Source organism: Oncorhynchus clarkii, chromosome 5 (genome assembly GCF_045791955.1).
Source record: "Oncorhynchus clarkii lewisi isolate Uvic-CL-2024 chromosome 5, UVic_Ocla_1.0, whole genome shotgun sequence".
NCBI lineage: Eukaryota > Metazoa > Chordata > Actinopteri > Salmoniformes > Salmonidae > Oncorhynchus > Oncorhynchus clarkii.
The window spans coordinates 46677400-46699639 of record NC_092151.1 but is presented as its reverse complement, the minus strand read 5'-3'; the positions used below and the strand labels follow the sequence as shown (position 1 = coordinate 46699639).

At 42.9% G+C, this 22240-nt stretch overlaps 1 protein-coding gene across 17 annotated transcripts in view; it reads left to right on the top strand.

Moving 5' to 3' along the window:
* Nucleotides 1-22240, top strand: part of LOC139408933 (alpha-adducin-like) — a 48950-nt gene that overhangs the window by 15402 nt on the left and 11308 nt on the right. For 5 of the 17 annotated variants that reach the window (XM_071153412.1, XM_071153404.1, XM_071153409.1 and 2 more), the window contains exons 2-13: nt 2428-2640; nt 3803-3965; nt 5703-5854; nt 7846-7926; nt 8590-8739; nt 9088-9231; nt 14196-14294; nt 16191-16358; nt 16655-17002; nt 19566-19661; nt 19959-20051; nt 21054-21137. In XM_071153412.1, coding sequence (XP_071009513.1) covers nt 2446-2640; nt 3803-3965; nt 5703-5854; nt 7846-7926; nt 8590-8739; nt 9088-9231; nt 14196-14294; nt 16191-16358; nt 16655-17002; nt 19566-19661; nt 19959-20051; nt 21054-21137 — 1773 coding nt within the window. In that variant the 5' untranslated portion in view covers nt 2428-2445. The remainder of the gene's footprint in view (nt 1-2427; nt 2641-3802; nt 3966-5702; nt 5855-7845; nt 7927-8589; nt 8740-9087; nt 9232-14195; nt 14295-16190; nt 16359-16654; nt 17003-19565; nt 19662-19958; nt 20052-21053; nt 21138-22240) is intronic. The other 12 variants (XR_011634335.1, XM_071153418.1, XM_071153408.1 and 9 more) reach the window with 3 other exon arrangements.

The window sequence follows — 22240 nt, the reverse complement described above, 5'->3', positions numbered from 1 at the left end:
CTGCTAATGTACTTTATCTGAGAGAACATTATCCCCTCAGACAGCCTTGACAGAAATGAGACAAGATCAATTGCAAATAATTTCGGTCCCTCTAGCTTCGACTCCAGCCGCTCTAGGTTGAGTCTTGAATGGAAATCCGTGTCATGTCTGGCAGAGTGAGACTACTGTCCCTCCTTTCTCTCATCCCACCATCTATTTTCGCTCCATCTATTTTTGCTCCATCTCTCCCATCAGAAATTCCAAGGCAACACAATTATGCTGAGACTCGCTTTAAAGACTTGAAAGACTCGCTGCCAATTATTTTTTATTTTTTTTCAACGCTTAACAAACCATACAACTCTATGCAATGACTACTTTGAACAATTTACACAGTAAATAAATACACGCATGGAAAACCCCGTTAAAATGGAATTGCACCCATCTCTCTCTGATCGTCAATGATGTTCTGTCTAAATTGGAGGTGGCGGTGCAAGCTGTACTGTGGTCCCTCCTTCCTGTACTCACTGTGTAGCCATCAAACACAATGATTGCCTGTGTTTGGCGTGCTAGTGTTGGGTAAAATATTGATTTCCTGTCCATTTTTCCCTGGCTCAGCCATTCAAAACAAAACCCAATAATAACAATAGCAAGGGACTTTCTATTTTATTATTGGGTTTTGTTTTGAATGACTGAGCCAGGGAAAGTGGACAGGAAATCAATAAGCCATGGGGTGTGTAGTCACATGACCAAACAGGAAGCAGCAGAGGTGATGGCATAAAGCCATGCAACGTGACTGAATGTTTGGGACAGCAAGTATGACGTGCACATTTTAAATTCTGAGGCAGTGGCATACACCCAGTAGTCCAGTGTGACTGTGTGATATTAAACGGATTACTTCGATGAAACCAGGATTGTGTTCATTAGGTACCAAATGTAAGAAAACTGACAGGGAGAGACTACTACCTTGGACTTGTCTAATAAGAAATGCTCATTTTCATCTTACATTTCAAAATGTTTTTCTACAAGCGTACCTTAATAAACATGACCAGTGGAGATTTTAGCATGTAAATCTTGGTGGGGCAAACTAAAGAAGTACATGTTTTAGATCGATGCCAGCAAAGCCACACCACAACACTTAACAATACATGAATTGCACTGTAACGGTGACAAACAGTGCCCACAAACCTGTTAGGGCCTACAAAAAGCTGTCCCCACAGCAGAGTTCTCTGCTACATCTGGCTGTCAGCGGAGCCTTGTCTGGCAGTGAAACAGTTCATTCAGCCTCATTTACTGCCTTTTAAAAAAACATAGCTGATGTGGCTGACTTGCTTAAACAAATGTGGATTCTACTGACAATTGAGATGTACAAACTACGGCATAATGGGACGACGAGCGGATAAGAGGCAATCTGTAATTTAGATTAAGATATTAATGAGCGAGTTAGGATGGACGTAGTCAATAACTATTTGTTCAGCACTTTTGAAAGGTACAGCAACAGAACTAAGAACCTGGGCCATTCCTACAGTATTATCCCTGTACACCAAGGGAGAAAGGGACGTATAAGCAGACAATGAAAACTCTTACAATAGTCAATGATTACATTTCTCTAAAACAGGCTATAGGCTACATGTGCACTACCAAGTCAGCAGTAGGCTGAATTATGAGGGGAAAAGGGACCAAAAGATTAGGGTGAGGCATATGGGCTACTAACAGCTGACAAACACTTAGTATTACTTTCTCAGCTACAGTATACATATCTCGTTGGCATATTACATCATTTATGCTGCAGAATACAATACATTTTTGGACTCACCTTGCTGTGTTCACTTGAACAGGAAGTTGTTTTGAGCGTGGCAGAAGTCATGCTGGATTGACAGCATGGCCAATGTTGAATGTTTATCCTTTTAAGCTTGGAAAAGAGACCCTTAAACCCAGACTTGGACCACACACTCCACTGAATAGCAGGCTAGTAATTGCTTTGCAATGCTTGCAGTTAGCCACTGATTCCTTCAAACCACTCATTGTTGAATTTGCGATTTCCAACTTGTTGTGTAATGGTTGTCCAGTGGCCGATCACTGATACATTTTGTCGTAGTGTCCCCATGAGTGACAGAACACTGAGCCAATCATGACGCAAGTAGAGAACATTACAAACCCCTATTTTCCGCTGGCTACCTCACCACCACAGAAATCACTGAACTAGGCCGAAACACCTGCATTTTGGCGCTGCCTTACTCAAGAAAGCAAAAGAGACCATGTTTTGTATGCGGCTTTATTAACTCAAATATTTGTAACTTTTTATTATTATATATATTTTTTTACATTGTTTACAAACTGATGTGACACTTACTAATGCCCAAGTAACATCCCCACCTGCCCTGAATGACGGGTCGCCACTGAACATGACCCATGTTGTAACATCTGACCTTTTCTCCCTGGCATCTTCAGGAGCCAACAGACCTGGTGATGAACGGTGACTCAGGTGCTGGGGTGGTGACTGCCCTCCCGCCCACCACCGCCCACCACAAGGAGCGCTACTTTGACCGTGTGGATGAAAGCAGCCTAGAGTACCGGCGTGAGAGAAACATGGCTCCAGACCTCAGACAGGATTTCAACATGATGGAGCAGAGGAAGAGGGTCTCCATGATCCTGCAGAGCCCGGTAGGACTGGCTATCATACACACGCATGCAAATGCACATTCTCACAAACCCACACACACTCAGTATGAAGTGCTACTCCTTTTCTATCTTATGTCTTAATGTAATGTCACCAACATAAGAATATAAGAACACCTTTTGTTACTTCAAATTGAATAGCCTTTTTGTGTAGGGCTGTATCACCCTCTCCACTATCACATGTTATAACCACTTAACATTGATCAACAGTTTATCTGTCTCTCTCGAACACACTACTTACTGTTCCCTCAACGCTCAGTTTAAGCCCAGTATATATGTATAAAAACTAAATATGTATACATCAGCCCTTATAGAGCCGGAAAAAAGACTGTCTTTATTATGCTGTGCAGTGTGGATGGATCAGGGTCTAGGGATAGGCAGAGAGCCATAAGGCCTCCGTACTCTAGTCCGAATGAGTTTATATGGGTCAGAGAGGAGATGAGCTCTTTCAGGGCAGCAATGACACACGCACATACACAAAGTGTGCACACACGGACAGCAGCTGAGAGGGTAACACAAGGGTAGAGTTCATGATATTCTCGCCTAGGTTCTCATCATGTCAGGGGGCAGTATGAAATATACAGGACCTGTGTGAGGAGCAGATAATTTTTTAGTTCTCTCATAGCTGCTGTTGGGACAGTGGGAATGTTTAGTACAGTAATTGCTAGTCAGCCCTTCTGTAATATACTACGCTATTCCTAAGAACATTGTTTCAGTTAGGAGCCTCTCTGTCTCCTCTTTGCAATGCGGCAGTCAACAGGCACTTCAGACTTACTTGTGACATTGTCAAGCAGCGACAGTGAGAAGACACGGGCAGACATAATGTAGAGGCCCTTTTTAATTCAGATCACTCTTGATTTAAGAGTAACCATGGATCCTGTAATAGATGAACTAACAATAGCCATCCAGTGACAGTATTAGAATGCATCAGCGATTGCGACAGTGTATTGGCGCGTTCTGTCCTGCCCTGACCCTTCATCATCTGTCTGTGTGAATGTCAACTCTGCGACGGTTGTAGTGTATTGGCCCATATGTGTGCAGTGACGCGTCCTGACCCTTCAATGTCTGTCTCCAACTATGTGACTCTCTGACTGTGTGTCTGTCTCTGTCTGTTACTGACTGTGTTACTGTCTACTTTACTCCCCAGGCGTTTTGTGATGAGCTGGATACGATGATCAATGACCAGCTGAAGAGGGGAAAGACCCCCACCAGCCTGTTGGCCCTGCAGCAGATAGCTGATTTCATGACCACCAGTATCCCAACCATGTACCCTGCAGCGCCACAAGGAGGCATGGCTGCACTCAACATGAGTGAGTAATATGGAGTAGAATCCTGTCCTGTGTCTTCAGTTCTTACCACAATGATTCCTTTTTAAATACTTTTGAAGTAAGTAGACTGTCTGGGGATACTCGAGGAGAGGTTTGGGATACTTTTTAATCAAATGTAAACTCAGCAAAAAAACTACAAAAAAAGAAACGTCCCTTTTTCGGGACCCTGTCTATCAAAGATAATTTGTAAAAATCCAAATAACTTCACAGATCTTCATTGTAACGGGTTTAAACACTGTTTCCCATGCTTGTTCAATGAACCATAAACAATTATTGAACATGCACCTGTGGAACGGTCGTTAAGACACAAAAAGCTTACAGACTGTAGGCAATTAAGGTCACAGTTATGAAAACTTAGGCCACTAAAGAGGCCTTTCTACTGACTCTGAAAAACACCAAAAGAAAGTTCCCAGGGTCCCTGCTCATGTGCGTGAACGTGCCTTAGGTATGCTGCAAGGAGGCATGAGGACTGCAGATGTGGCCAGGGTAATAAATTGCGATGTCCGAACTGTGAGATGCCTAAGGCAGCGCTACAGGGAGACAGGATGGAGAGCTGATCATCCTCGCAGTGGCAGACCATGTGTAACAACACCTGCACAGGATTGGTACATCCGAACATCACACCTGCGGGACAGGTACAGGATGGCAACAGCAACTGCCCGAGTTACACCAGGAACGCACAATCCCTGCATCAGTGCTCAAACTGTCTGCAATAGGCTGAGAGAGGCTGGACTGAGGGCTTGTAGGCCTGTTGTAAGGCAGGTCCTCGTCAGACATCACCGGCAACAACGTTGCACAAACCCACCATCGCTGGACCGGACAGGACTGGCAAAAAGTGCTCTTCACTGACGATTTGCGTTTATCGTTGAAGGAATGACCGTTACATCGATTTGCAGGTGGAGGGTCCGTCATGGTCTGGGGCGGTGTGTCACAGCATCATCAGACTGAGCTTGTTGTCATTGCAGGCTATCTCAACGCTGTGTGTTACAGGGAAGACATCCTCCTGCCTCGTGGTACCCTTCCTGCAGGCTCATCCTGACATGACCCTCCAGCATGACAATGCCACCAGCCATACTGCTCGTTATGTGCGTGATTTCCTGCAAGACAGGAATGTCAGTGTTCTGCCATGGCCAGCGAAGAACCCGGATCTCAATCCCATTGTGCATGTCTTGGACTTGTTGGATCGGAGGGTGAGCGCTAGGGCCATTCCCCACATAAATGTCTGGGAATTTGCAGGTGCCTTGGTGGAAGAGTGGGGTAACATCTCACAGCAAGAACTGGCATATCTGGTGCAGTCCATGAGGAGGAGATGCACTGTAGCACTTAATGCAGCTGGTGGCTACACCAGATACTGGCTGTTACTTTAGATTTTGATCCCCCCCCACCTCCTTTGTTCAGAGACACATTATTCCATTTCTGTTTGTCACATGTCTGTGGAACTTGTTCAGTTTATGTCTCAGTTGTTGAATCTTATGTTCATACAAATATTTATACATGTTAAGTTTGCTGAAAATAAGCTCAGTTGACAGAGGACGTTTTATTTTTTTTGCTAATTAATTGGTAATTACAAACACTTTGTTTATGCCAAATAAACACATTATTCTTTGTTAACCGAGGTAAGTGAAATTGTTCCTCTGTCTCTCTTTTTTTCAATTTGTTTTATTGGAATTATGTAACAATGTACATATTGCCAAAGTGTCTCCCTCTCTCCCTCTTTAGGTCTGGGTATGGTAACTCCAGTGAATGACTTGCGTGGATCTGACTCTATCTCCTATGAGAAAGGAGAGAAACTGCTTCGTTGTAAGCTAGCTGCCTTCTACCGCCTGACAGACCTCTTTGGCTGGTCCCAGCTCATCTACAACCACTTAACCGTAAGATAACCTTATACTGTAGGCATCTTACCCCTCTAGTAATACTGTATATCACTGAAGCTGTCTTGTAGTCCGTAGGAAACACCTGAAGTGGTATGTAAGGACAGGATCTTTTTTCCCCCACTGCAGTATAATGTAGTGCTTGCTTAGCACATTTTACCAGCATATTTTCGGAAAGCTCGTTATGGAAATGTGGGGTTGGCTAGGTTAGTAAGATTAGCTGAGTAAGCGTTATATAGATGAACCATCAAAATAATGTGAAAATACTAACTACTGCATTATTGTATGTATGTACAGTTGAAGTCGAAAGTCTACATAAACCTTAGTCATATCTATTAAACTCATTTTTTCACAATTCCTGACATTTAATCCTTGTAAAAATTCCCTGTCCTGGGTCAGTTAGGATCACCACTTTATTTTAAGAATGTGAAATGTCAGAATAATAGTAGAGCGAAGGATTTATTTCAGCTTTTATTTCTTTCATCACATTCCCAGTGAGTCAGAAGTTGACATACACTCAATTAGTATTTGGTAGCATTGCCTTTAAATTGTTTAACCTGGGTCAAATGCTTCAGGTAGCCTTCAACAAGCTTTCCAGAATAAGTTAGATGAATTTTGTCCCATTCCTCCTGACAGAGCTGGTGTAACTGAGTCGGGTTTGTAGGTCTCCTTGCTCGCACAAGCTTTTTCAGTTCTGCCCACAAATGTTCTATTGGATTGAGGTCAGGGCTTTGTGATGGGTACTCCAGACCTTGACTTTGTTGTCCTTAAGCCATTTTGCCACAACTTTGGAAGTATGCTTAGGGTCATTGTCCATTTGGAAGACCCATTTGCGACCAAGCTTTAACTTCCTGACTGATGTCCGGAGATGTTGCTTCAATATATCCACATACTTTTCCTGCCTCGGGTTGCTATTTATTTTTTGAAGTGCACCAGTCCTTCCTGCACCAAAGCACCCCCAAAACATGATGCTGCCACCCCCGTGCTTCACGGTTGGGATGGTGTTCTTCAGCTTGGAAGCCTCCCCCTTTTTGCTCCAAACAAAACAATGGTCATTATGGCCAAACAGTTATATTTTTGCTTCATCAGACCAGAGGACATTTCTCCAAAAAGTACCATCTTTGTCCACATGTGTAGTTGCAAACTGTAGTCTGGCTTTTTATGGCAGTTTTGGAGCAGTGGCTTCTTCCTTGCTGAACGGTCTTTCAGGTTATGTCGTTTTACTGTGGATATAGATACTTTTGTATCTGCTTCCACCAGCATCTTCACAAGGTCCTTTGCTGTTGTTCTGGGATTGATTTGCACTTTTCACACCTAAGTACCTTCATCTCTAGGAGACAGAACGCGTCTCCTTCCTGAGTGGTATGATTGCTGCGTGGTCCCATGGTGTTTATACTTGCGTACTACTGTTTGTACAGAAGAACATGGTACCTTCAGGCTTTTTGAAATTGCTCCCAAGATGAACCAGACTTGTGGAGGTCTACACATTTTTTTTCTGAGGTCTTGGCTGATTTATTTTGATTTTCCCATGATGTCACGCAAAGAGGCACTGAGTTTGAAGGTAGACCTTGAAAAACATCCACAGGTACACCTCCAATTGACTCAAATGATGTCAATTAGCCTATCAGAAGCTTCTACAGCCATGGCATCATGTTCTGGAATTTTCCAAGCTGTTAAAGGCAGTCAACTTAGTGTATGTAAACTTCTGATCCACTGGAATTGTGATACAGTGAAATAATCTGTCTGTAAACAATTGTTGGAAAAATGACTTGTGTCATGCACAAAGTAGATGTCCTAACCGACTTGCCAAAACTATAGTTTCTTAACAAGAAATGTGTGGAATGGTTGACAAACTAGTTTTAATGACTCCAACCTAAGTGTATGTAAATTCCGACTTCAACTGTATGTGTGTGAGCCATTTGGGGTAATTCCTTAGGCTTGTTTGTTTGGTACTGAATAAATTGTTAAGACCACCATCTGTACTCTTCCAGGTCAGGGTGAATTCAGATCAGGAGAGGTTCATTATTGTCCCTTTTGGGCTTCTGTACAGTGAAGTCTCCGCCTCCAGTCTGGTAAGGTTCTTCCCCCAGTGCCTCTCACTCTTAACAGAGCTGCCTGCATAATGTATAATAACTGTTGTGAACTAATACATTTTTTTTTACATCTTATGTTGTATTAAATGCATTTTAAATAAGTGATTTGTCATTTTACCTGCCTATTTTAATATAATATCTGGCTTTGGGATTCTGAATGCATTACGTTTATCATCTTCCAACCGTACTAGAGACATTAAGGTTGTTCCATCTCTGGCTAGTGTATACTGTAATCTGGAGATATAACACTTGTCTTGTTATTTAATGACTCATAGATCCTTCAAGGCCGAAACTGCCGTCAACCCTTTTCCCTCTGCCTGTTTCATCTTTTTACATTGTCAATTTCACTGACAGGCAGTGTCACTGTAGCCTGAGTGCCATTTGTGCTGTCTTGCCAACTCTTATATCAAGTTTGGCTAGAGTTTGCAAGACCGAACAAATAGATCTGGGACTCAGGCTAGCATCGTAAGATAAGGGCATCGACTCACTTGTTTAACTGAATGATCCCAGATGTATTTTTAGTTTGTTCATTTCTCTAGGCTTTCAGTCATAAGGCATTGACTCACCGCTGCCTGTCTGGTCCTATCCCATAGAGCTATGTAATAATGTATCCTGCCTATTTAATTCTGTATCCCGTCCTAGGTGAAGATTAATATGCAAGGGGAGATTGTGGACCGGGGGAGCACCAATCTAGGGGTCAACCAGGCTGGCTTCACTCTCCACTCAGCCATCTATGCAGCCCGGCCAGACGTTAAGTGCATTGTGCACGTCCACACACCGGCAGGAGCTGCAGTAAGAAATAAGCCCCCCCACCCACCTGACAAGTTCCTAACTTCCTGTCTCTGCCGGTTGCTACAGATCTATGGAACTTTAGCATTTTTATGCTCTTGTAAACGTTAAAGTATTAGGTACATCTATTTTAGCTCATCATTCCATTGGTGAAAATTCTGCCCACCCGGTACATCAAGCGAGCTAGAACGAATGTGAAAAATCGTGAAATACTGCTGCTACCAAGTCAGCTGTTGTGGTGTAATTACAGTCTCTGTGTGTTGTTTCAGGTGTCGGCCATGAAATGATATCTGCTGCCCATCTCTCCAGAGGCCCTGTCCCTATTGGTAAATAACTTGTGTTGTATTTCAGGTGTCGGCCATGAAGTGTGGCCTGTTACCCATCTCTCCAGAGGCCCTGACCCTGGGGGAGGTGGCTTACCATGACTATCACGGCATCATCATAGACAAAGAGGAGAATGTCCTCATACAGAAGAACCTGGGGCCAACCAGCAAGGTACCAGAAGAAGGGTTCAAAAGTATGGGGGCCAGGCTAGGGAGGGTTTGAGAATACATTTTCAAATCAAATTGTATTTGTCACATACACATGGTTATCAGATGTTAATGCGAGTGTAGCGAAATGCTTGTGCTTCTAGTTCCGACAATGCAGTAATAACCAACGAGTAATCTAACCTAACAATTCCACAACTACTACCTTATACACACAAGTGTAAAGGGATAAAGAATATGTACATAAAGATACATGAATGAGTGATGGTACAGAACGGCATAGGCAAGATGCAGTAGATGGTATAGAGTACAGTATATACATATGAGATGAGTATTGGAGGGTCTATAAACATAAAGTGGCATAGTTTTTTAAAGTGGCTAGTGATAAATGTATTACATAAAGATGCAGTAGATGATAGAGTACAGTATATACATATACATATGAGATGTGTGATGTAGGGTATGTAAACATTATATTAAGTGGCATTGTTTAAAGTGGCTAGTGATACATTTTTACATCAATTTCCATTATTAAAGTGGCTGGAGTTGAGTCAGTATGTTGGCAGCAGCCACTCAATGTTAGTGGTGGCTGTTTAACAGTCTGATGGCCTTGAGATAGAAGCTGTTTTTCAGTCTCTCAAACCCTGCTTTGATGCACCTGTAATGACCTCGCCTTCTGGATGATAGCGGGGTGAACAGGCAGTGGCTCGGGTGGTTGTTGTCCTTGATGATCTTTATGGCCTTCCTGTGACATCGGGTGGTGTAGGTGTCCTGGAGGGCAGGTAGTTTGCCCCCGGTGATGCGTTGTGCACACCTCACTTCCCTCTGGAGAGCCTTATGGTTGTGGGCAGAGCAGTTGCCGTACCAGGCGGTGATACAGCCCGACAGGATGCTCTCGATCGTGTATCTGTAGAAGTTTGAGTGCTTTTGGTGACAAGCCAAATTTCTTCAGCCTCCTGAGGTTGAAGAGGCGCTGCTGCGCCTTCTTCACAACGCTGTCTGTGTGGACCAATTCAGTTTATCCGTGATGTGTACGCCGAGGAGCTTAAAACTTACTACCCTCTCCACTACTGTCCCATCGATGTGGATAGGGGGGTGCTCCCTCTGTGGAATTCAGGAAACAGCAATCATCTCCTTTGTTTTGTTGACGTTGAGTGTGAGGTCATTTTCCTGACACCACACTCCGAGGGCCCTCACCTCCTCCCTGTAGGCAGTCTCGTCGTTGTTGGTAATCAAACCTACCACTGTAGTGTCGTCCGCAAACTTGATGATTGAGTTGGAGGCGTGCATGGCCACGCAGTCGTGGGTGAAAAGGGAGTACAGGAGAGGGCTCAGAACGCACACTTGTGGGGCCCAGTGTTGAGGATCAGCAGGGTGGAGATGTTGTTTGCAAGTGTGCGTGCGTGCGTGCGCACATTGTAATGGTTTTGACTTGAGGTTTGTTAGGGGTGCCAGGTAGGTTGTGCCTACCAGAGAAAATATTGATTTCTCCATTTTGTTTGAGGGATTGAGTCCGGTCTGTCAAGTCGACACCAGTGCAAAGGACTCATGTAAAAGTCAGTATGGAAATACACTTTTCATAAATCCTTAAAACATTGGAAATAACTTATTTTGCATTTGCAATTTTCGTCTGCGATGTCGTGACCGCTCGAGCCTGTGGATTTCTGAACATAACACGCCAACCAAATGGAGGTTTTTGGATATAAAAATAATCTTTATCAAACAAAAGGAAACTTTTATTGTGTAACTGGGAGTCTTGTGACTGCAAACATCCGAAGATCATCAAAGGTAAGCGATTCATTTTTATTGTTTTTCTGACTTTCGTGACCAATCTACTTTGCTGCTAGTTGTTTGTAATGTTTTGTCTGCTGAGAGAGATGTCCTAACAAACGCTTGGATAGCTTTTGCTGTAAAGCTTTTTTTTTTAATCTGACACGCCAGGTGGATTAACAACAAGCTAAACTGTGTTTTGCTATATTGCACTTGTGATTTCATGAATATTAAATACTTTTAGGAATTTGAATTTGGCGCTCTGCAATTCAGCAGATGTTGACAAAAATGATCCCGTTAACGGGATGGGTGCGCCAAGAAGTTAAGGCATGAGACTTCTTCGTCTGAGAAAGTTTAATCACCTTCCTCTTCAACGATATCCAGGACCTTGTAGCCATCAATCTCCTCCAATTCCTCAGCAGAGGGGAAACTGTCCGTAAGGCGTGAGACATGTCCTCTTTCAGCTCTCAGTAGTTCAGAGGACCCATTTGCTACACCATCCTATATAGTCCTTGCCATTTTGGGGAAAAAAACTTTGTTTTTGCATTATTTAAACCAAATTGAACATGTTTCATTATTTATTTAAGGCTAAATAGATTTTTATTGATGTATTATATTAAGTTCAAATAAGTGTTCATTCAGTATTGTTGTAATTGTCATTATTACAAATAAATAAATAAAAATTGGCTGATTTAATCGCTAGCGGCTTTTTTGGTCCTCCAATAATCGGTATCGACGTTAAAATCATAATCGGTCGACCTCTAGTCTGAAGGTACCACGTTCATCTGGACAAATAGTACGCAAGTATAAACAACATTGGACCACGCAGCCATCATAACTTTCAGGAAGGAGACGCGTTCTGTCTCCTAGAGATGAACATACTTTGGTGTGAAAAGTGCAAAACAATCCCAGAACAAACAGCAAAGGACCTTGTGAAGATGCTGGAGGAAACCGGTACAGAAGTGTCTATATCCACAGTAAAGCGAGTCCTATATCGACAACCTGAAAGGCCGCTCGGCAAGGAAGCCACTGCTCCAAAACCGCCATAAAAAAGCCAGACTATGGTTTGCAACTGCACATGGGAACAAAGATTGTACTTTTTGGAGAAATGTCCTCTGGTCTGATGAAACAAAAATAGAACTGTTTGGCCATAATGACCATCGTTTTGTTTGGAGGAAAAAAGGGGGAGGCTTGCAAGCCGAAGAACACCATCCCAACCGTGAAGCACGGGGGTGGCAGCATCATGTTGTGGGGGTGCTTTGCTGCAGGAGGGACTGCTGCACTTCACAAAATAGATCATCATGAGGCAGGAAAATTATGTGGATATATTGAAGCAACATCTCAAGACATCAGTCAGGAAGTTAAAGCTTGGTTGCAAATGGGTCTTCCAAATGGTCAATGACCCCAAGAATACTTCCAAAGTTGTGGCAAAATGGCCTAAGGAAAACAAAGTCAAGGTATTGGAGTGGCCATCACAAAGCCCTGACCTCAATCCCATAGAAAAGTTGTGGGCAGAACTGAAAAGGCGTGTGCAAGAAATATTTAGGGCTAACTTATTCCTTGCTACCCACTCTGAAACTAACTGCAGCTCTTTAAGTGTTGCAGTCATTTCAGTTGCTGCAGTAGCTGACGTGTATAGTGTTGAGTCATCCGCATACACTCTGGTTTTGCTCAAAGTCAGCGGCATGTTGTTAGTAAAAAATAAACAGCTACCCTGGGGAATTCCTGCTCCTACCTGGATTACATTTGAGAGGCTTCCATTAAAGAACACCCTCTGTGTTTTGTTAGACAGGTAACTCTTTATCCACATTATAGCAGTGGGTGTAAAGCCATAACACACAAGTTTTTCCAGCAGCAGACTATGATCTATAATGTCAAAAGCTGCACTGAAGTCTAACAAGACAGCCCCCACAATAATTTTATCATAAATTTCTCTCAGCCAATCATCAGTCATTTGTGTAAGTGCTGTGCTTGTTGAGTGTCCTTCCCTATAAGTATGCTGATATTCTGTTGTTAATTTGTTTACTGTGAATCTGGTCAAACACAATTTCTTCCAGAAGTTTACTAAGGGTTGGTAACGGGCTGATTGGTTGGCTATTTGAGCCAGTAAATGGGACTTTACTATTCTTGGGTAGGGGAATGACTAGCTTTCCTACAGGCCTGAGATCACACACTTTCTAGTTGGCTTAAATTGAAGATGTGGAAAAACAGTATTTTTCCATCCAGATTGTCAGACCCTGGTGGCTTGTCATTGTTGATAGACAACAATTATTTTTTTCACCTCCTCCATCTCGCCAATGGAACAAGTCATTAAGTAGTTGGCAATATCAGTTGCCTTTGATGAATGAGCCATCTGATTCAATGAATGATGGAGCCGAGTTGGCTTTTTCTCCCAAAATTTGATTTAAGGTGCCCCAAAGCTTTTTACTATCATTCTTTTATATATTTTTTTGTTAGTCATAACTTAAAAACAACTGTTCCTTTGCGTTGGTTGTATTACCAAAGTAAATGATCACAGTCAATTTAAGTCACAAAACAATAACAACCTTGGTTCACTGGTAAATGTCCATTACCTCGGGCATAAATAAAAAAAAGTCCAGCCCGGGTAAAGGAGTGCAGTGAACCCGAGTGACCTCAGTCACCAATTGTCTTTCCATAAAATGATGCGTGAAACCCATCTCCTTCATACAATCAGATTGCAGTAAACTCCAGTTTCACACATAATAAAGAGTATCACATCTCAGCAGTCTTCAACTGAATACATAAACCAACACGGTATAAATCACCCCAAAACAAATGGGTCAAAGGTCAAGGAGAACAGCCGAGACCAACGTAGATCGGTAGTCCAACAATGGACAGAAGTAGATCCGATACTGGTTGATCTTGCGACACAGCTACAGTACAAACTTTGAAATACAACAAAACAAACGGGGTATGAACGACTTTCCAAGCTGAGTGTTGAACACTTCCTCTCTCGCCCAATATCACCAACCCACTTTTGCACGGCTGATGCTGGCTATTTAATAGGGAATTAAAGCGGAAGCACCCCATCGGCAGGAGAAGCACTGGGACGGTTCAGACAAATTCAGGGCAGTCACAACATGACTTAATCTGTCTGGAAACTGGCCCGACATGTCTGTGTGAGAGAGTGGACAGCGTTTGTGGGTACACTGAGTTGTTTGGATGTTATTTGTCCTCTAGGTTCTGATCCTGAGAAACCATAGTCTGGTGTCTGTTGGGGAGACTGTGGAGGAAGCCTTCTACTATATCCACAACCTGGTCACTGCATGTGAGATCCAGGTAGGACAGTTTTCAGACCAAACTTGATTTCTGTGAGAATCTGCTCCAGGGCCTCTTCTCTGCGGCCGGTCTTGATCAATGATGCATCATATTGTATTATTACAAAGAGGAGGTTATATTGTTACTCTCAGGCAAGATGCCAACTCTTTGAGCATTTGAAATCTAAGCACAACATACAGTGCCTTGCGAAAGTATTCGGCCCCCTTGAACTTTGCGACCTTTTGCCACATTTCAGACTTCAAACATAAAGATATAAAACTGTATTTTTTTGTGAAGAATCAACAACAAGTGGGACACAATCATGAAGTGGAACGACATTTATTGGATATTTCAAACTTTTTTAACAAATCAAAAACTGAAAAATTGGGCGTGCAAAATTATTCAGCCCCTTTACTTTCAGTGCAGCAAACTCTCTCCAGAAGTTCAGTGAGGATCTCTGAATGATCCAATGTTGACCTAAATGACTAATGATGATAAATACAATCCACCTTGTGTAATCAAGTCTCCGTATAAATGCACCTGCACTGTGATAGTCTCAGAGGTCCGTTAAAAGCGCAGAGAGCATCATGAAGAACAAGGAACACACCAGGCAGGTCCGAGATACTGTTGTGAAGAAGTTTAAAGCCGGATTTGGATACAAAAAGATTTCCCAAGCTTTAAACATCCCAAGGAGCACTGTGCAAGCGATAATATTGAAATGGAAGGAGTATCAGACCACTGCAAATCTACCAAGACCTGGCCGTCCCTCTAAACTTTCAGCTCATACAAGGAGAAGACTGATCAGAGATGCAGCCAAGAGGCCCATGATCACTCTGGATGAACTGCAGAGATCTACAGCTGAGGTGGGAGACTCTGTCCATAGGACAACAATCAGTCGTATATTGTACAAATCTGGCCTTTATGGAAGAGTGGCAAGAAGAAAGCCATTTCTTAAAGATATCCATAAAACGTGTCGTTTAAAGTTTGCCACAAGCCACCTGGGAGACACACCAAACATGTGGAAGAAGGTGCTCTGGTCAGATGAAACCAAAATTGAACTTTTTGGCAACAATGCAAAACGTTATGTTTGGCGTAAAAGCAACACAGCTCATCACCCTGAACACACCATCCCCACTGTCAAACATGGTGGTGGCAGCATCATGGTTTGGGCCTGCTTTTCTTCAGCAGGGACAGGGAAGATGGTTAAAATTGATGGGAAGATGGATGGAGCCAAATACAGGACCATTCTGGAAGAAAACCTGATGGAGTCTGCAAAAGACCTGAGACTGGGACGGAGATTTGTCTTCCAACAAGACAATGATCCAAAACATAAAGCAAAATCTACAATGGAATGGTTCAAAAATAAACATATCCAGGTGTTAGAATGGCCAAGTCAAAGTCCAGACCTGAATCCAATCGAGAATCTGTGGAAAGAACTGAAAACTGCTGTTCACAAATGCTCTCCATCCAACCTCACTGAGCTCGAGCTGTTTTGCAAGGAGGAATGGGAAAAAATGTCAGTCTCTCTATGTGCAAAACTGATAGAGACATACCCCAAGCGACTTACAGCTGTAATCGCAGCAAAAGGTGGCGCTACAAAGTATTAACTTAAGGGGGCTGAATAATTTTGCACGCCCAATTTTTCAGTTTTTGATTTGTTAAAAAAGTTTGAAATATCCAATAAATGTCGTTCCACTTCATGATTGTGTCCCACTTGTTGTTGATTCTTCACAAAAAAATACAGTTTTATATCTTATGTTTGAAGCCTGAAATGTGGCAAAAGGTCGCAAAGTTCAAGGGGGCCGAATACTTTCGCAAGGCACTGTATACCAAACACAATACTTCCTTCTGCATGTGACATGATTGTGACTGAATTACTTTGTGTGGGACTATGTGTTTGTGTGTGTGTGTGTCCAGGTGCGCACCCTAGCCAGTGCTGGAGGACCTGGTAACCTGGTGATGCTGGACCCTGCTAAGTACAAATCCCGGCCAAGGTGCTCTGAGCATGTCGAGGGCTCCAAACACCCGAAATGGCTGGTCGGGGAGCAGGAGTTTGAGGCTTACATGAGGATGCTGGATAACCTGGTAGGAATTAATCTATTAGTCTTGAGAGTAATGATACCTTTTCATAAACTGGTCCCAGATCTGTTTGTTGTCTTGCCATCTCCTATGGTCATTGCCAAATGTTGTTTGACCGTAGGAGTTGGTAAGACAGTACAAACAGATATGAGACTACCAGGATAACATTTTCTTACAGTTGACAGGTTTTCATGTGAAATATAATTATTAATACTGTAGATTACTATCAACTATTTGATATGCCTTGCTTTATCCCCTTTCATAAAAAAAAACTCTAACTGACTGTCTCTCTCCTTCTCTAGGGTTACAGGACAGGCTACCCCTACAGGTGCCCTGCCCTGCGAGACAAAGCTAAAAAGTTCAGCAGCGACATAGAGATCGCTCCCTTGGCCACGGGCTATTCCTATGCCGAGGACAGTGACTCGGGCGCTCGCTCCCCTCTCAAGCACAGCTTTCAGAGGCAGCAGCGTGACAAGACCCGCTGGCCCAACTCGGGCCGGCCGGAAGAGGCCTACGAGGAAGGGCCCGACGGTGGCAGCCCCAAGTCGAAGACTAAGGTGTGGACGAACATTACACACGATCACGTCAAACCCTTGCTGCAGTCTCTCTCGTCCGGTGTCTGCGTGCCAAGCTGTATTACCAACTGCTTGGTCTGTGCCTACCTTATTGTTCATAGTTACAGTTCAGCTAGTTGATGACAGGGCAGCTGGTTGGCACTCTAAGGTTGGGGGGAAATGGATCCTGTGATCTATTTAGACCCTGTGATATAGCTACTTCTCCAGACAACTCCAGTGTTTGGATGTATCTAACCACCCTCTCTGACCAGTATTTAACTAATTCCCATTGTGGTAGTTTTGCTCTATTTTCCTCTCTCTAGCCAGTCCAAAGACCAGACTTTTAATAACTGCTTAAGAGCAGTTCCCTTAAATGCACTTCTTTGTTCTAAAGAAGTTGTTTTCCCTACGAACCACTCTTAAGCGGTTGATCCCTCCCTCTATTCCTCATCTTAGTCCCTCCCCTTTCCGTCCTTTGTTCCCTCAGGCTTTAGGGTGCCACCCTAGCAGCCCAGCACATGCGGTGCTGCATGAGTAGTCAGATGCATTGTAGGTGCTCTCCGGGAGGAGGAGCGACAGGGGCGTTGCATGAGCCCAGAGTGGGCGCGGCTCGATGATGTTGCTAACCAACCACTACTGTTGCTTTACAGATGTATTCTCGTTCCTTTCTGTCTGGTGTTGTGTGTCTGGTCTGTAGCTTTTATAACTGTACACCCAGGGAAGTTAATGCAGTATTAAACTCAAGCAAAATGTAGGATGCATTTTACTAAAGCAAACCCTCATACCTTTCTACGGTGTTGCACACAATTTTTGTACCACAGTTGATATGAGAGAGTGACAATGTATTACTAATTACTAGCTAATGTAATAGAACCATACACTAAATTATAGATAGACAGTGTCCCCCTTTTGTAGATGCACTTCAAAGCTAGCATGCCTCTCTTTATTTTGAGCATTGTTTGACCTTTGAAACTGAGGAAGTTACCTCTTGTATCTCTTGTAGCTGGTCCTTCAGCCAGACAGCCAATTACGTCACAGTTAAATCCACAGACGAGTGAATAAGGCGCAAGGCCGCCCTGCTTTTGGTACGGAATTGGAATCAGAATATCATGAGTCATAGCCTGCTTTTTTTGTGACTCTGCCCCCTCTATTCTTGAATCCCGAACCACCTCCCAACTCTCCAGGGCTGATAATATGACATTTTATTTGTGTTCCCCTGCATGAGCGAATATGTTTAGTAACATTTTTATTTTTAAACAAGACATTTAACCCGTTTTTGACTTTTGAAACAATTACCTCCTCTGGGAAGTAGGAGAAAGTGTTGTGTTGTGAGACTCGGTACATAATCAGTGAGTATATCATGTTTACATGTCCATCCCATGTTTCCTAACTACATCCCAGATGCCCTTTGCCTCTTCCTCATCTAGTTTTTGGTTTGGCACCTAACAGCTTTAACAGCCCAGCTGAAACATCTCTTAAACAGAAAATAACCCATAGCTTATGCTACTCCAAGGCAAAATGCATAGTAACATGCTTTCCAGTAAGTGCATCAAAAAAGGTGGAAAAAATATACATATTTGCATGAAGGCTAAAAGTAGATTCAGCGGCTGCTCATTTAATCACATCTATAAAAAATCAAATGAAAAGCTCAATCTTTTTCTTTCCATCCTGGCCTGAGCTTTCACATCGTTTCTGTTTAAACACCTCTGTCAAGAACTCCCAGAACAGTCCAGTTCATTACCTTCATGACAGCTCCAGAGGTTTTTTTTCTCCACAGCTGTCATAAGAAAGTTGTTCAGTAGTAGATCAAAATACCATTGCATAATGGCAGCCCCTTTTAACTAAACGTGAACTAAGGACCATTTAACTTGTATAAAATGTAATTCTTGGGGGTAACACTAAGTTGGCGTTTTTTTCCAATTAGTTATTCTGTCAGTCAGTGAATGGTGGACGAGTGTCTCGTCTGTCGGTGTGTTTTTCTCTTTATCCCTGTTGTTCTGTTACTGTACTGTATGTTAGCCTGGGAAATGACTTGGTGATGCCCACTCTCTCACGCCTCAACACATTGCTGCTAGCTCGCTGGTCGACATACAGTACATAGCTTCTACTGTACTGTAAGCCAGCGCCATCCTCGCCTCACCCTTCCACGTCCTCACCCCCTCCCCTTCCACGGTCTCTCATCTTCTTGTGATGTCTTCAGTTGCTCTTTTTTTGTGTTTTTTTACTTTTCTCAGTTTTTGAAGTCTACGAGTAACAGCCAGAGTATCAATGATGATGATGATGATAGTGCATGTTTTGAGGAAACATTCAATAACCGATGCCTGTTAGGGGGTTAGATAATTACATAAAAATACCAGTAACTTAATACTGAAAAGGACTGTTCAGTGTGTACTTTCTCGAACTATGAAATATAGAGCCATCCTGCCAAAAGATGTATCATCATTGGTTTACTGCTTCCAGGTGTTTTTGTTATTTTTTAAAATTCCGTTAGTCATACCTTCTCAATTTTTTTCAGTTTGAAAAGCATGACCTATTATTATTGTCCTGAAAAAGCCTGCGTAGTCTGTATATTTAAATCTTTTGCAGCTGTTTTTTTTCATGTGATTTTGGCAGCATCGTTTTAGGCAGTTTATTTGAATTGTTGCTTTGGTAATTACAGTGGACGAATGAGGAAGGGATGCGACAGGCTGCAGTAGCCAATCAGTTTGTCCCGCTCAACACAAACCCCAAGGAGGTGCTGGAGATGAGGAACAAGGTAGGATATCATTTTAACATGGACTCTGTCGATTATTTCAACATGGGTTGATTTGTGTCCCAACTCTCTGCCCTACTCCTGTAGTGTGCACTTATACACTGTTCATCATGGATTTAAAGCATTAGGTTGGTGTAAGTGTTGGCTGGAGCGATTTTTCAACAAAAAAAATTGAATCCATGAGTGGTAGTGCACACTTCGTAAGAATGGTAGAGAATCAGGATTTCTGTCTTTGTGTTATTCAATGCATGTCTGTGCCTCCGTATCCAACTCCTCTTTCTGTCTGCTACCACCCTCTAGATCCGAGAGCAGAACCTTAAGGACATCAAGACTGCAGGGCCTGAGTCCCAGGTGCTGTGTGCTGGAAGCATGGTGGACCGCTCCTTTGTCCAGGTGAGTCCCTCCTGTGCCCTGCCCCACCTCACAGCCGCCAGACAAACCCTGCAAAAATAGCGATATGTGTGCTGCCCTAAATGCTTAACCCCGAGCCGGACCACATTTCAAATTCTTAAGCTTGGTTTGATTGAGTTTGCCTGGAGCAATGAAACAAATATAATAGTTGCAGAACCGCAAACCCTGCGCTCAAAGCAAAGGCTAAAAGTATTTGAATGATTTCCAATTTCCAGTATTTGAGCCCAGGTCTGATTTGATCACCCCCCGCTGACATTTAAGTTAACTTGGTTATTCTTTGATCACAGAAGTTCTGTAAACTTCCTGCTGCGTCTCAGGACGGGTTGTGTCCATCCCCTTTGGTTGATGTTAGATTTTCCTCCTTTTGATGACTAACCCCAACATGCTGTTAGCCTTCAGCACTGGTGGCCTTCAGCACTGGTGGCCTTCAGCACTGGTGGCCTTCAGGTCTGTCGGATTGCTTTCATATGACTTCAGAGTTGAGTTTGCATGTTGTTGGTTTGCCTTCCTTTGACCTCTGATCCCATTCATAATTTGTTATTGAGGTTTTGCTAGTTTCATTTGAATGATTTTTGGGAGGACTGCTGAGGCCATTGTTGAAGTGTTTGTCTGCTGACCAATGTAATGTGCATTATGTGATCAGATTTTACTAATAGAAGGACTGAATTGAGAAAGAGCTGTTGGTTTTCTCTTAACCTTTCTTCACTGTTAGTTGTAACGTTTTGGTTTTGCGTGATTTGATAGCGTTAAATCTAGCCTTGTGCATTGTATTGGGTGTTTGTCTCTGTAGTTTGACTTGCACACACTCCTGTGGTGTGTTGCAATGCATGATCCAGAGCCATTTGTTTTAATCATGATCATGCTCGAGACTGCCCAATTCACCTCCCTGAAACAAATGCTGCGTGTGTGTGTGACTATGCGTATTGTAACAAATGTGTGTTCTCGGACTGGGTTCTGCCCCCCTCACTCAGTTTACTATTGCAGGACGCCCCTCTGTCTGACTGTACGGACACTATTGCCAGCCTCGATCTGTCAGAGGCCAATAGTCCTGCTAAGTCTTTTAGAAAGGTACTTCCTGACCTTCCATGACCTCTCACCTCTCTTCTGTTTTTCTGTGTGATATCTGGAGCATGTTAGGCAACCGTTGTGGAACATTGCAGCTAGAAATAGAGTTGATGTGATTCCTTCAAGTCACATGTCAGAAAAAGCCAATTTATTCAACATTATTTATATATTTATATCTCAATGTTCCACAATGTTGTGCCCTGTTGAATGCGGCCCTGTTCTTCATCGCCCCATATATAGGACTCCAAGGTGAGGTACAAACATTTAAGACAAATTGAATAGGCCCTATTGTCCAGACTGCTTTGAAATGCTCTATACTAGTAGTGACGTCAAACGTTCAGGCGCCACGTTAAATTGTGTTTTAGACCATTTTTTAAAACTCTATATGGTTAAATGAGTGAGATAATGTCATCGTTGCAATAGTTTGTGAGTGGGCAATGTATGTACAGTTGAAGTCAGAGGTTTACATACACCTCAGCCAAATAAACTTAAACTCAGTTTTTCACAATTCTTGACATTTAATCCTCGTAAAAGTTCCCTGTCTTAGGACAGTTAGGATCACCACTTTATTTTAAGAATGTGAAATGTCAGAATAATAATAGTAGAAAGAATTATTTATTTAAGCTTGTATTTCTTTCATCACATTCCCAGTCGGTCAGAAGTTTACATACACTCAATTAGTATTTGGTAGCATTGCCTTTAAATTGTTCAACTTGGGTCAAGCTTTTTCAGTTCTGCCCATAAATGTTCTAAAGGATTGAGGTCTGGACTTTGTGATGGCCACTCCAATACATTGACTTTGTTGTCCTTTAGCCATTTTGCCACCACTTTGGAAGTACGCTTGGGGTCATTGTCCATTTGGAAGACTAATTTGCGACCAAGCTTTAACTTCCTGACTGATGCCTTGAGATGTTGCTTCAATATAGCCACATCATTTTCAATCCTCATGATGCCATCTATTTTGAAGTGCACCAGTCCGTCCTGCAGCAAAGCACCCCCACCTCATGATGCTGCCACCCCCGTGCTTCACGGTTGGGAGGGTGTTCTTCAGCTTGCAAGCCTCCCACTTTTTCCTCCAAACATAACGATGGTCATTGTGGACAAAC